At 45.6% G+C, this 14,377-nt stretch overlaps 1 protein-coding gene across 2 annotated transcripts in view; it reads right to left on the reverse strand.

The window, feature by feature from the left end:
- Positions 1-14,377, reverse strand: part of FRAS1 (Fraser extracellular matrix complex subunit 1) — a 406,500-nt gene that overhangs the window by 189,228 nt on the left and 202,895 nt on the right. For both annotated transcript variants that reach the window (XM_045993253.1, XM_045993244.1), the window contains 4 exons: positions 14,060-14,203; positions 9,631-9,771; positions 7,911-8,051; positions 6,271-6,447 (listed from right to left, as the gene is read on the reverse strand). In XM_045993253.1, coding sequence (XP_045849209.1) covers positions 6,271-6,447; positions 7,911-8,051; positions 9,631-9,771; positions 14,060-14,203 — 603 coding nt within the window. The remainder of the gene's footprint in view (positions 1-6,270; positions 6,448-7,910; positions 8,052-9,630; positions 9,772-14,059; positions 14,204-14,377) is intronic.

Below are 14,377 nucleotides of genomic sequence, written 5' to 3' on the forward strand. Positions count from 1 at the left end.
GGCTCCAGCTTCCACCAGCCTCCATCTTGGGCGCTGACGGAGGTCCCCCGCTTTGGGGCACCGACAAGTCCTGGCACACCCTCAACTACTGGGGCCACAGAACAAAGCGAGGAACCTAGACAGTCACAAAGGGTTTGAAAACCACCCAACAGCCAAGGGGTGGCTGAACAATTAAGATTCAGAGAACAAACTGGTAGTTGGCAGGTAGGACATGGGTGAAAGTGACCAAATGGTGTAAACTTCCAGATAGGAGAAGTCCCGGGCTTACAATGGACAGAGAGCGACTGCGGTTAACAACATCGTGTATCTGAAAGTTGCCAAGTGGTGATCATTTCCCAATAGATACGTATATACAATCACTGTTGTATACCTTAAACTAACACAACGTTATATGTCAGTTATATCTCAGCAAAACTAGAGGGAAAACAAAATTTTAAAATCAGTATCAAACCTGTATTGACTCTGTGCACGTTTGCGCCCTGCAGTTAAGACCCAGCCCAAGGAGGTGATACTATCTTTGAGACTGAAAAAGAAAGCCTGGGAAATTTTAGTTGTTAAAATTTCCCTAATGTTTATCTGATTGAGGCTCCGTGATTATTCTAAGTCTAACGAGAAGGACGTCAACGCAGGCACAGGAGCCGATGTTTGTAACCTCTGCATTCTTTGTTAAGTATTCACTGACATACTACATCAGAAGATATGTGAGCAACATCCATTATCGCAGTATAGAGTTCACCTTTAAAAACGTGGAAGTCCCTCAAAATTAGATCATCCTGAACCCTCTTGCTGAGCTGGGTGGAAATGGAGAGAATCCACCACCCATTGCCACAGAACTGGGGCAATTACGTGGCTAATCTAATCATCCTGACCATGTTCAGATCCAGTCCTTGGTCGCCACAGCCAAGCTATTGACATGGTGATCGAACTGCATCATTAATTGAGACAGCTTGGCCTGAAATTCAGTTGTAAAGCTCTAGTGTGAAAGGAGGAACAAGGGAGCTGGGCTCGGAAAAAAAGGAAATATTTCCTGAGCAACTACGTCCTGTATTAAAGCTTAAGATCCTTCGTTGCTAAATCATTCATTAGTTGATTCCTTCTAAGCCTTACTTTCTTCATCTGTAAAATGGAAGTAAATGTAAATTTATAGAAATTTTTAAAAGAATTTATTTATTTATTTGAGGAAGAGAGCACAAACATGCATGAGTGGGGGAGGGGCAGAGGGGGAAGGAGAAGCAGGACCCCGGCAAGCAGGGAGCCCAACAAGGGGCTCGATCCCAAAATCCAAGATCATGACCTGGGCTGAAGGGAGACGCTTAACTGACTGAGCCACCCAGGTGCCCCAAATTTACAGAATTTCTAATAAAACTCTTGGTTTTAAGGAATTTGTAAACTCTGTAACATGATTTTATATATATATATATATATATTTAAAAATCAATGCCAAAGGATTAAAGGAGGTTATCTCAAGATTTAAGGGTTATCAGTGGGATTTACAGATAAAATGAAGGATACCTACGTAAATTTGAATTTCAGATAAACACTGAACAGCAGCTTAGAATATCTCAGGTGATATTTGGGATATACTTACACTAAAAATTCCTTTTTTTATCTGCTAAGCATTTTTATTTCTTAATCCTGCATTTTAATTTGCTAAATCTGGGTAACCTAGTCATAGATGTTTTTCCTTTTATTTTTTTTTTAAGATTTTATTGTCAGAGAGAGAGAGAGACAGCATTCAAGAGAGAGAGAGTGAGAGCACGCACCAGCGCACAAGCAGAGGGAGCAGCAGGAAGAGGGAGAAGCAGGCTCCCTGCTGAGCAAGGGGCTTGATGTGGGATTTGATCGCAGGACCCCAGGATCATGCCCTGAGGCAAAGGCGGATGTTTAACCAACTGAGCCACTGAGGTGTCCCGGATGTTTTTCTTTTCTAATTTTCTTATCTGTATTTTTTAAAGTGTCTGTAATACGTATCATGCATGTAATAAGAAGAAATAGAAATTAAGATTTTTAAAAACTGCTTTAGTTAAAAGTATACCAATAATAAAATGATATACTTGCCCCTTTTTAATTAGAGGCTTTGCTTCCTTGCCCATGGTCCCTGGACGGGAGCATCAGCCTCACCTGGAAGCGAGCTACAAATGCAGGAACTCAGACCCCAGCCCAGGTCCACTGAATCTGAATTCACATTTGACCAGATTCCCAAGAGATTCCAATGAAAAGCTCTGCTCTAGAGAGACCTGGACCAAAAGCTAAGGCTTCAAAACAGTTAAATCCTTTACAAAACACCACCACCAACAAAACAGCTCAACAACAATGTGAGGAGAATCTGAGAAAGAGCTAAGTATCTGACCTGATCCTAGGAACCTTCTCAGAAAAGAGGAGAGGCCTCCCAGTGACAAGAGCTCTGTGTCCTTTGTCCTGTCCATCCGCCCTGGCTGCCAGGCACGGCCACATGGGCTGCCCAGTCAGTAAGTGAAACCAGGAGGAACCTGTCATGGGACTTGGCATGAGAACAGCCCCTGTAATTGTATAAAATAGTGGCCCTTATCAGCCCCACCCTGAAGACTTCAGACAGACTCAGGAACTCAGGGAAGCCTGGGAGACTAGTGGGGGAAATGGTTAAGAAAGCAAGGGATCGTTTTTTGTTGTCTTGAGGTTCTGGAGGAACTGAATTTGTATTATTTTATTTGTGCAAGGGGGCTGATGTCCTGGTTTCTGTTTGTTTGTTTGTTTTAATAAACTAGACTCTGTCAGCGCTGACACAATCCATTAAAAAAGTGAGGTGAGCTCTGAGTAACGTTACAGAAATCCTTCTTTTAGTCGGTACTGAATGTTAATACTGAATAAATACGCACAGTTGTAGCTGACTACTGAAAATGCCTCCATGTTGCCTTTCACAGTTAGTAACGGACTGTCTTGTACCAGCAGTTCTAGCCACAGTTTGCAAACATAAAGGCCATGTGGGAAAAAGCAAGACAAAGCAAAAACAAACAAAAAAGCAAAACAAAACAAACCCCAAAGCCAAAAAAGCATGATGCCAAAGCTCCATCTTCTGAAGCACCCAAGGTCACTCCTGAGAATGAGCCCAAATCGCAGGACAAACACAGGCAAGTGCCCATCCCCCCGACCAGAGCCCCTCTGCTTTGGAGCCCACCTCAGCCCACCTCTTTTTCCCCACTATCCTGCTGCGGGCCTCACAGCACAGAACAGTAGCCAAGTACATACCGTGGGTTTTGTTGCTGCTGTTGTTTATTCATTTATTTATGATCTGTTTCTCTTACTAGAATAGAAATTCCTGAGGGCAGGAATTTTGTCTGCTTCCTTCAGGAGTGTTCCCCCCAGGGCCCAGGCGATGCCCAGCACCGAGGGAACACTCGACAGACACTGTAGAAGGAAGGAATGAAAACGGACTGGCCTGCCCTCCAGCTACGCACAAACATAGTTCACTTTGGTCACTGTTTGCTACTTTTATGTGTTTTCGTCCTTCAATCATAGACTTGGATGTTAGTCAAATGTCTCGAGTAGTTTTGTTTCATCTTCCAGTAGAGAATTCCTGGTTCTGTCATGGAGCGCTGAGTTAACACTTTTATGATAACTTCTGACACCACGTCAGACTCTAAGTAAACTGCTCCTTCCCATCATGCATCTGCTTCCGGCTTTCATTAACTCTACTAACATTCTAATCACTCTGCACCGCAGTCAGAGACAGGAAGACGGAGAGCTCCAGAAAACACTTGTTTTTCTCTTCTTTATAGAAAAGCACTTGAGATCAAACGTGCTGCAAACTAAACCCTCAGTGGTACAGCCACAAAAATACTCCAACCCTTTTAAATGTTCGGCAAGGAAGCCAGGGTGTCTCTGGGAACATGTGAGAAGGAGAGCCCGGTGCAGTCTCATGGGGCTCCCCAGCCCGACGGCATTGACCACACTTCGGCAGAATAAAAAACGGAATAGATTGTGGGAAGGCAGAAAGGTTTCCAGAGATAGGAGATGAGTGACAGGAACCACATCAATCAACACGCTTAGTACTCAGATAGGGTTGGAAACAAGCGGTGATTGCGCTCCGTTTCCCAATGGAATCTTGGGCAACTCAATTAACCTTTTCTGCCACATTCTCCTCACTTATAAATTGAGCACAACAATCTACATAGCAGAGATTGTGCAAGGACGCGGTAATAAACCTGAGTAGATAGCCATATAGCGTGGCTAACAGTATTATGTGAACTAGCATAAAACCATGGGACCACAAGGGGCTCCAGGGGTCAATCTAGATCTCTCCCATGGACCACAATAAAACCATTCCCCAGGGATTAGACTCTAATCCTTTAAAAAAGGTGTCTGTACAAAGGGATTCCCAGAAAACTCCCCTTTGTTGAGGATGCCTCCTTCAATTTAAGATGGTCCAGTCCTGCAGTATTAGTGTGCTGTGCTTTTGCCTTGTCAGTGACCGAAACCCAGTAACAGCCTGGTGTGGAGCGTGGATACGGGAGTCACCAGAATCTGCTCTGTGCTGGACACACGACTTTGAACAAGCTACGGCCTTAACTTCCTGAAGCCTCCACGTCTCTAAATAGCTATCCCACTCACGCCACAGGGTTGGTACCAGACCTAAGTGAAAAACAAGTAAGGTACTTCTCTTAGTGTCTGGCCCGTGGTGCGTGCCGGATCAGCAGTAACGCTATTTTCCGGCTGGATATCCCTGGTCACTCGAATTTTTATGTACAACTTAATTTTGCAAATGTTAATCATTTTTGTTTCTCTTTTCTGCTCCCTCCTCAAATTCCTATTTGTCATTTTTAATGTATGTTCAAAATTATAGGGAGAGGCTGAGTAGCCTGGGAAGATTTCTTCTTGATTTCTCCCAGCATCAGAGGGGAGGGCTGTGAGGTATATGCCTTGGGAAGGCACTGGGACTCTTAGGGACAAAGACTTCTGTATTTCAGAAGCAGCTGTGTGGAAACAGAGCCGTGAAAGTTTAAGGGACCACAGAGAGTGTAGACAATGCATATGGGGTGGAAACCAGTGTATCTGGAGAGTAAATATCCTTCCCCTCATTTCTAGGCTCTGTGTAACTTCTCTGGAGCTCGGTGCATCCCAGGGAGCAGGGGACTACCCCTATAATGTTTCTGAACTCCTGAGTGTTTGGATGGACATTTGTGGCAATTGAGCATGGAGCTTTATAATTTACCAAGAACGTTCACACTCCTAACTTCCTCTGATCCTGGCAAAAAGCCTATGTGAGAGATAATTACCGCTATTCTAATGCTGTGAATGCAAAGGCTCAGCGAGCTTACTGTCTGGCCTGGGGTCTCTGTATTGCAAATCTGCATCCTTCCTACTACGCCATATGAGTCACTGTGTCAAGATCTTTTAACATAACCTTGAAATCTGTCCTTTCCACGTGAGAGCATATTCCAGTGTAAAATTGGATACTGTAGGACACAAAATTGAACATACAGCACGCTTACAGTTACATCGTAAAAATTAAAACTCAAAGCTGTGAACAGGAAAACACTTGGATATATTATAGCAAAATGGTAAAGGCAGTTACCCAAATGGCAGATCGTGGGCAGTCTATCTTTCTACTTGTTCTACATTCAAAGTTTCCTTTAATGAACATACGTTCACAATGAGAAATGTAAGTATTGTGTTTTTTTAAAGTAGCTGGAGAATCAAATAATTCACCCAACTTTGTACAGGAACAGAGAGGGGCCTCCCTGGACTCCCAGACCTCCCCACAAATTATCCATATCTGTCCTTCACCTCCTCAGCCACTCATAGATGTCCCAGCAACTGAGTCAAATTATCCAGGACAGCGCCAACTCCCTGTGGATGATACGGTAGGCAATGGCAAGAATCGCTTCCAAATGCTGACAGAAGTCCAGATTTTGCCCTGAAGGGACAAATTCACATTCATTCAGAGTAGCAAATTAGAAGAAATACTGAATGGGATTCTACAGTGAGCTCTGGGTCTTTCTTAGCTACTCATACTTCTCTGAAATAATTCCTGTCTGGAACTTCTTAGAATGTAACTTCGGGGACAGTGGGGTCAAAGGGAACCAGCTCTCTAAGGTCATCTATCAGTCACCAAGGGAAGGAGAACCTCAGTGGGCGCCACTCCTTGGCGTGTCCAGCTTCTGCTCCATCCACAGGCATCCTGGAAGAATTCTTTCGTGAAAATGAAGATCTTGTGTCTTTGTTCTCACCTCACAGGATCTCTCAAGAGCAAAGCCCAGATACCTCACATCTCCTCAAGTCATGTTTGCTCACCTTCGCACAGCCCCGTGCTCTCCAGGTAAAACTGGGCTCTACACTGGGACAGACACTCGCCAGAGGTGATGTTCGCGCCAGGCAGCTGCTCCACCTGCAGGCCTTCATCGGGCTGCTTGCACCGGACACAGTGAGAGCGTTCTGGACCCAGACAAGTGAGGCAAGAGGAATGACAGGCTGCCAAGAACAAAATGCAGGAAACAATCCAAGGGTCATATATATGTTGCAACCAAAGGGAGTCCCTAATGAAAGTGAAACCCCTTAGAAGAGTTCGCCAGCTACACTCTATCAGAAAACTGCTTTCTCATGTCCTATACACAGCTCAGGGCGATGATATTCGTGAGACGCCCAGTGACCGTGATGTTAACTGGTCACATCTCTCGGGCCTTGTGAGGGCAGTCAAGCTGGATATGAAAAAACCCCAGCAAACAGACAATATTGTCTTGGTTCTCCAGATACACATTCATGGAATGATGCTTTAAATATCATGGTCTCAGTTTTTATTGAAGATTTTAACGAGTATCCATACAAAGGCCATCACTGTATTTTTTGCAAAGACGGTCATTGCGTTATTGTCCACTATGTCCTCCATCACCCACTCTATAGGCATCCAGGCAACAAATTCCTCCTGGAATTTCTGTGAGGAAAGGCTGCTCTCCTAGACAAGGAAGAGCCCCCCTCGGAGGAGCAACAAGAATTTAACAGTCCATCACTGTTTCTCGTTCTCCTTGGCTACTGGCTGCAATCAGACCCAGACAGAATACAGGAACTACCTCAGGCCCACATTTGACATAATGAACTGTTTACAAGAGCTCTTTGATATAACTAACTTTGATACAATTAACTCTAAAAGAGTTCTTTAAAAGATTTCTAAATTTTCTTTTTCAGAATATTTATTGCAGCTGCCCTGTTTTAAATATATACATACATATTTATAACATATATACACAAATATATGTATATATTTATATAAAAATTATACAAATATGTATTTGTATATAAAAATATGCACCGGTATATATAACATATAAATATATATAACATATATATATAAATACACATATAAATATGTATATTCTTACAACTATTCTCAAACTCTTTCCCAAGTTTCCCTCCATATAAATATACATAAATTAATTTCATCTACTTGAAGCGTTTGTCCCAGTGTTCTAGTTTCAAAAGACAATGGTCCCGCCCTCCCAACGAGCCCAAAGCCTTTTTGGCAAACAGCTATTTAAGAGTTTCCATTTCCCTCAGCCCAGAGTACGCTCAGCTATATCATTAACAAAGAACGGTTCTTCAGGGAAAAACAAAATGAAGACTACGAAACACATGAGCAATGCTAAGAGAACATGGAAAAGGAGGAAGGGAGAGTTCTGTTTTGGTAAGGTATGGTAGAGGAAATGACCATCCTCTCAAGGATGGCCTGAAAAGTCACGAATTTCAGGGGCGGCATCACAAATATCCCAACATAGTTTTTTCTTCAGATTGTTCCTTGGCAATGAAAAAATAAAAAGCACAGAATGTATATACATAGCCACAGAAGATAAACTGTAGGGAAAAGTGCACTGAAAAGTAACTTGAATCTTTTTCCTCCTGATGGGAAGGTGTCTTAAGAATGGGGAGGACACCAACAGTACCTTTGCAGAGCCCGTGGTCAGGGTAGAAGCCCTCTCCACAGCTGGACAGGCAGTGGCCTTGACGCAGAGCCCAGGGCTGGACGCAGGCTGTGCAGTGTGAGCCCGTGGGTCCGGAGCAGCTGGCACATGAATCGTGACAAGCTGAGGAAGAGAGTGAGAGGGACACCATGGAACCCAGGTGACACAGAGGGCTCTTTATATGCTAGGAAGCCCCTCTGTGTCACTCTCAACCTCCTTCAGCTGTCACACGAAGTCGGGGGAAAGATGTTTTAGGAGGTGGTTGGATATCCGTGACTGCCCACAGTGACCCTTTACCCATCTCTTATACATGTTCTATTATTTATCAGCTACACTTTATTTAGTGTTTCCATTAAGGGGTTTATGCACATTGCTGCATTTAATGTTCACAGCAATTATGAGGTTTTGCCGATGGGAAAACTAAGGTCTTGGGAAGTTAAAAAATTTACTGAAGGTCACAGAGCTAATGAGTAGCAGTGCAGGGATTTAGCCCTAGGTCTGTCTGAACCTAAAACCCCTACCTGAACAGGGAAAAGTGAGAAATTTATATGAGTTCTGGAAAAACTGGAATTTTGGCTGGCTTGCCCACTAATTTGTCTATGCCCTTAGCCAAGTCAGGGTCTCTCCAGGCTCAGGCTCCCTGGCATATGCACTGTGACATTGGACTAAAGGATCACTTGAGATATTTTTAGGTCTAACATGGGATTTTATATTAAACAATCTTTACATATGACAATGTCAGGCATGCGTCTCTGCTGCTTTAGTCCTGGGTGATAATAGTGGGACATCTCTGACTCTGGTTTATAGATGGCACATGGCCTGTCCTAAGGGATGGGATTGAGATACTCGAAGACTCTAAAAACAATGGGCAGGAGCTGGGAGAGAGGACTGTGGACGCAGGATGAGACTCTGGAGGGCAAGATATTGTGGAACAGGGATAAACACTGGGTGAGTAAAGAGGTTGGCAAACAAGAGGGATGTTGCTAAGACGAGGCTGTGGGGCAAACTAAAACATTCTGCCACAAACCCACACTATAGGTGAAGTGATAATATGCATGTCCATTTTGGAGGAGAGGGGCAGTCAAGGTGTCCCAGGCAGCAGTAAGTTCCAGGAGTTGTCTTGAAGGAAAGACACAAGTCAATCACATGTAAGTAGAAATTTACAAAGCCTCAAATGGGAATGCTTCATATTTAAAGTTGTATAAATCTGAAAGAACAATATATAAATAGCACATAAGCCCGAATTTTCAATAGATATGGACTTCGGCTTTATAAGCTATCAAACTTGGTTAATTTTTTATTTTATTTTTGTGATGTGTTACAGTTGTTGATGTATGTGCTTACGCCACCTAAGAAATGGTTCTGTCATACCTACAACCTAAGTTAGTGATGGTTCATAAGGACACAAGGACCACACGAAGATCTTAAAGACGTTCTTCATGGTGAAAAGGACCAAATAATTTCTAATGGTGATTGATATGCGTAAGTCTTTTTCTTCATCACTCAAGTCCCACAGCATCCACCTAGCGCCACACCAAATACACACAAATTTTGTAATGAAAAACCTATTCCTTTCAATCTGACATCTTCTCATCATACACACAAATTCTTAAGTGAACATCACAGAGCACCAGGTAGTGTGAACGTGTCAAATGCATTTTGATGATGATGATGATGGCCACGATGATTATCCATGACTCACCTTTGCATCTGCCAGTGGCCTCAGCATAGTACCCACGGGGGCATTCAGCAATGCATTTCCCATCATGCAATACTGTCTTCTCAGCACAGGTAAGACACCTGGGACTATTGGGACCACAACTCTTACAGGACTGGTCACAAGCTAAGGGGGGAGGAAACCCACCAGAGAAAGTCAATCATGAGCAAAGGGAGCACAGAAGTCTACTCTTTACAACGTCCACAGTTGGTATCAACATGGAAATCACACTGTCTCTCTGCTCTGCTGAGTTCTGTTTCTTTGATTCCAACATTTCAAAGGACTCTGTACTTTCTGTTTTCACAGTTGAAGGAAATCGGATAATTACTCATTGAATCAAGCATAACAAATACTCTGAGGCACACCCACCAGCGTATCCAGTATAATATAGGATTTAAAGTCAAAATGGGCTTGGGGGTAGGGATGCCAATCCAATAGGGGTTGAAGATAATCTCAAACTCATTAATAATCAGAACAATGCAAAGAAAATGGGATGTCCCAGTATACCTATTAACCAGAAAAAAAGTCTGAAGCTTGATAATGCCGAATGTTGGCAAAGATGTGGACGAGACAAGCTTCACACTCGAGACTGTGGATGCCGGTGAGGTAGCCGGCACTGCTGAGTCATAAAGAATCTGGGAAGTGAAGAAACCATCAGTTCTGCTCCCAGATTACCCATCCCAGGGAAGCTTCCATAAAGGGACGTAAAGGGACGTGGTCGGGGCTGTCCCCTGGTGCTCTCTAGTGACAGCCTAGGGCTGGAGGGAAGTGGGGAGTCCGTTGTCCACGGTGGACGGGCGAGCCACGGGGGCCGCAGCGCAGGGAGTTCTGTGCAGCAGCGAGGAGCAGAGCAGAGGTGATTCAAACCGTGATGCTGAGTGAACAGAGAGCCACGCGCACTCTGTAGCACACCGTTGAAGGGGAAAAGGGGTACGTACACTCAAAAGAATACTCATTTTACATGAACCCATAAAAATGAAAAGATAAAACAAATAATACATTATATGTTAATTTTAAAAAAGACAAAAAAATTAAAGTAGGGGCGCCTGGGTAGTTTGGTCGGTTGAGTGTCTGACTCTTGGTTTCAGCTCAGGTCATGACCTCGGGGCGGTGCGGCGCAGCCCTGTGTCAGCGGCCACGCTCAGCGCGGAGTCTGCTCAAGATTCTTTCTGCCTCTTCTTCTGCCCCTCCCCCGCTCACACACGCATGTGTGCGCTAAATAAATAAATAAAGGAAGTCTTAAAAAATTGCAATAGTTGCCTTGGTGAGGAAGGGAAATGACTCTAAAAGGAAGGAAAGAGAGAAAAAAGGAGAGGAGGAAGGAGGAGAGGGAGAGAATGGCTAACAGAAACCTCTGATCTTACTTTGATTTATTATGTTAGCTAGAGTCAGAAAAGCCCTTTATAATAGCACAAGTACTTAAAACACTAAAGAATGAGGAGGTTTTTGTCTGTTGAATTTCCCCACCCTTTATATCTAACGTTTGTAAAACTCAAAGCATGAACCGCCAATGAACTTGGCTGCTGTAAATTCTTCCAGCTGGGGCACACCGCCGTGTATGACAGGTTGTGCTGGATTTTTCTCAGCACTTGACTTTGAGATTTCTAGAGATACGAGCTGCTCAGTTATAAATTATTAAACCAACACCAGCCAGTCTTTATCTTGAACAGCACTAAGCTGACCTGGAAATAAGTCAGCATTATCAGCATCAGACGTTTTAATGAACATCCCGATACCAATCAGTGACTTGGTTCACTGACGTTTTAGAAAATATTTATACGAACATTTCTGAAGGCATTTGGTACAAACTTGGAGAACACTTAAGAATTTTTTAGGAAAGGTGCAAACCGCAGTCTTGATCCAAAGGCCTGCGGGCCAATGTCAGGGGTGTCAGAGTCGTGCATCATGGCAGGCGATCGGTCATTACTCGTGGATTAGTGGATTCCTTGGCTGACTTTCAGCAATGGCCCATCCTCCTGTTGGGGAGGTTTTTTTTTTCCTGATGCTTTGTTTCCCAACGTATGCAGATAGCATTTCAGGTGTACACTCTCTCCCGAAGCCACCCGTTCACCGTCTTCTTTTTTAACGCTTCCAGTCAGCGAGGAGCTCTGGCTTTCTTCATCCAACCTCTCGGCCCAAGTAGATTTCCACCCCTCACTGCTTCAAGGCTCACACTGATCCCTCATTTTTAAAAATCCATGTTTTAAATACCCGCTTCCCGAGCAGAAGTCGCTTTCTCAGTCCAGATATAACGTCTCAGAAGCCAGTCGGTGTCACAGACCCTCATCAGGGACAGTAACCAGCCTTCTTGGGGACTTACAGGCTACATGCCTCTGGATTAGTGTGAACTTGATGTCCGCTGACCTTTAGAGAACACATCTGGCTTCATTGAGCGGGAAAGTAGCACCGGCAGGAAAAGGTTAACACACCGCAGCCTGGCCTTTCTTTCCTTGTTCTCTCCTAACTCCACACAAAAGCCACCTGTGACTCGTCCACGCCAAGTGAGGTTTTTCACACCAGTGGTGCTGACGGGTCTCCGTACAGCTTCAAGCAAGCAGCTGCCAAGGGCTATCTCTCCTCCCTAAGACAAGTGGATTTGTCAAGTCCCAAAGATCATCTCATTTTTGCGGCTTCCCTGCTCAGGAAACAAAACGAGGACAGTAACTCAATAACGTTTCATGGGCTGTACATTTTTATTGATTTAGTGGACTCTGTTATAAAAAAACAGTCACCACAGCCTCTCAATAGGTATGACCATCACAAACTCAGTCCAGACCTTTCGTTCACTGTCAGGCGCCCGTCCGTGGACTCGGCAATGTCCACAGGGCAGCGGCGGGTCTGAAGACTGACAGGAGGACGAGGACGGGGGAGCAGAGGATCGAGGGAGGCAAGAAGAAGGGAGAGAAACAGCACAGGTATGGAGAGAGGCGCGTCCTCACAGCCGGAGAGCAGGTAGGAGGCAGGGAAAATTGAAAGTCAGAAGACGGAGGCTTGGATCCCAGCTCTGCCCGCTTTAGCTATGTGACCTTCAGCAAGTGTCTTAACTTCTCTGTCTCGTCCGGAAAATGAGGACGACAGCAGCGATTGCTGGGAGGAGCAGACACCAAGCACAGCACCCGTGCCAAACGCCAGCCTGTATCAACCCAGTCCTCCGCCAGCCCTCTGAGCGCTGCGTCTCACTTTCTCACTGCTGCTGGGACAAACGACCACAGGCTCAGTGGCCTGAAACAGCGCAGAGGAATTATCTTACAGTTTTCAAGGTCAGAAGTCCTAAAGTCAAGACGTCAGCAGGACTGCTTTCCTTCCGGAAGCCGTGGGGCAGATCCATTTTCTTGTCTCCTCCCCGATTCCAGAGGCTGCCTGCATGCTCACTGCCCCTTGGCATCACCCTGACTCCTGCTTCTGTCTCAGATCGACCTTTCAGACTCTGGGAAGGACCCTTGCAGTTATGCTGGCCCGGTGGTCTCCCCCATCTCTGGATCCTTGATCGAATCACTGCTACAGAGTCCCTTCTGCCATCTAAGGCCGCAGAGTCACAAACGCTGGCTATTAAGACGGAGGCATCTTTGAGGGGCCATTATTCTGTCTCCCACGGGGGCTACGGTTACCCTCGTTCTACATAAGGGAAACAGACGCACGGAGAGAGTACTCCGTGCCCAAGTATTCAACATGCCCAAGGTCATGCCCCCCCAAGCTTTCCTGCCTCTCAGGGGGTTAATGTTTATAAAGCGCTTGGAAGGAAGCACTAAGCTGAGTTAAGTCTTACCGCCTTGGTGTGGGCATTAAAGACAGAAAACACAGTAACAACTTCAGCTTTAAGTCAGCGACACCAACACGAAGGTAGGTCTGTGACTCGCTGCTCCAGCGCGAGCAAAGGAGCGCCTTTGTCTCCACGCACATTCGGGCGCAGTCGGGCCTGATGGGGAACTCGGAATTTGGAGGAAGGAAGCCCCGCTCCTCTCCCTGCAGCTGGGGGTCTGGAACAAGCAGCCGGAACCTTGCCAGATGGGGCCAGAACCGCCAGGCTCTCGTGAAGCGGGGGCGTGACAGGCAATCCTGCCAGATGAGAAAAGGGCTTGCAAACTGCTGAAACACTGTCGATGTTAGCCGCCATTTGCATATTTCCTTAAACATTTTCTCTCTTTGAGAGAGAGAGAGAGCGCGAGAGCCAGCAAGAGCCAGGGGGAGAGGGAGAGGGAGAAGCAGATTCCCCGCTAAGCAGGGAGCCCAACACGGGCTGGATCCCAGGACCTGCAGGACAGCGGGATCATGACCAGAGCCAAAGGCAGAGGCTCAACCCACTGAGCCACCCAGGCGCCCCTGTTATTTGCATATGTGTTGACTAAAAGAAACGTTGTGATTTTAACGAAACAAAGGATGCTGGAAGAAAGAACGCTGCTCTGGGACAGCTTACGGCTGCAGATCCCCCGCCGGTCGTAGAACCCGAGGCCACAGCTGCTCTCGCAGACGCCCTCGCTCAGCACGCGGAGGGGATCTCTGCAGGCCAGGCAGTGCTTCTTGGTCGGACCCCAGCAGGCGGCACAGGACTCGTGGCAGACTGCGGGCAAACGGCCACATCAGTGAACGAGCTACGGGAGAAACGACTGTTGCCGTTTTTCTTTCAAAGGTTTAAGAATTCATGAGGAGCATGTTGGAGACTTCATTCCCAAACCGCGATGCACATATGTAGGCCCCAGGAGAAACCCGCCCCCCCACCAAAAATAACTATTTC

This window comes from Meles meles, chromosome 2, assembly GCF_922984935.1.
Source record: "Meles meles chromosome 2, mMelMel3.1 paternal haplotype, whole genome shotgun sequence".
In the NCBI taxonomy this organism is placed as follows: Eukaryota; Metazoa; Chordata; class Mammalia; order Carnivora; family Mustelidae; genus Meles; species Meles meles.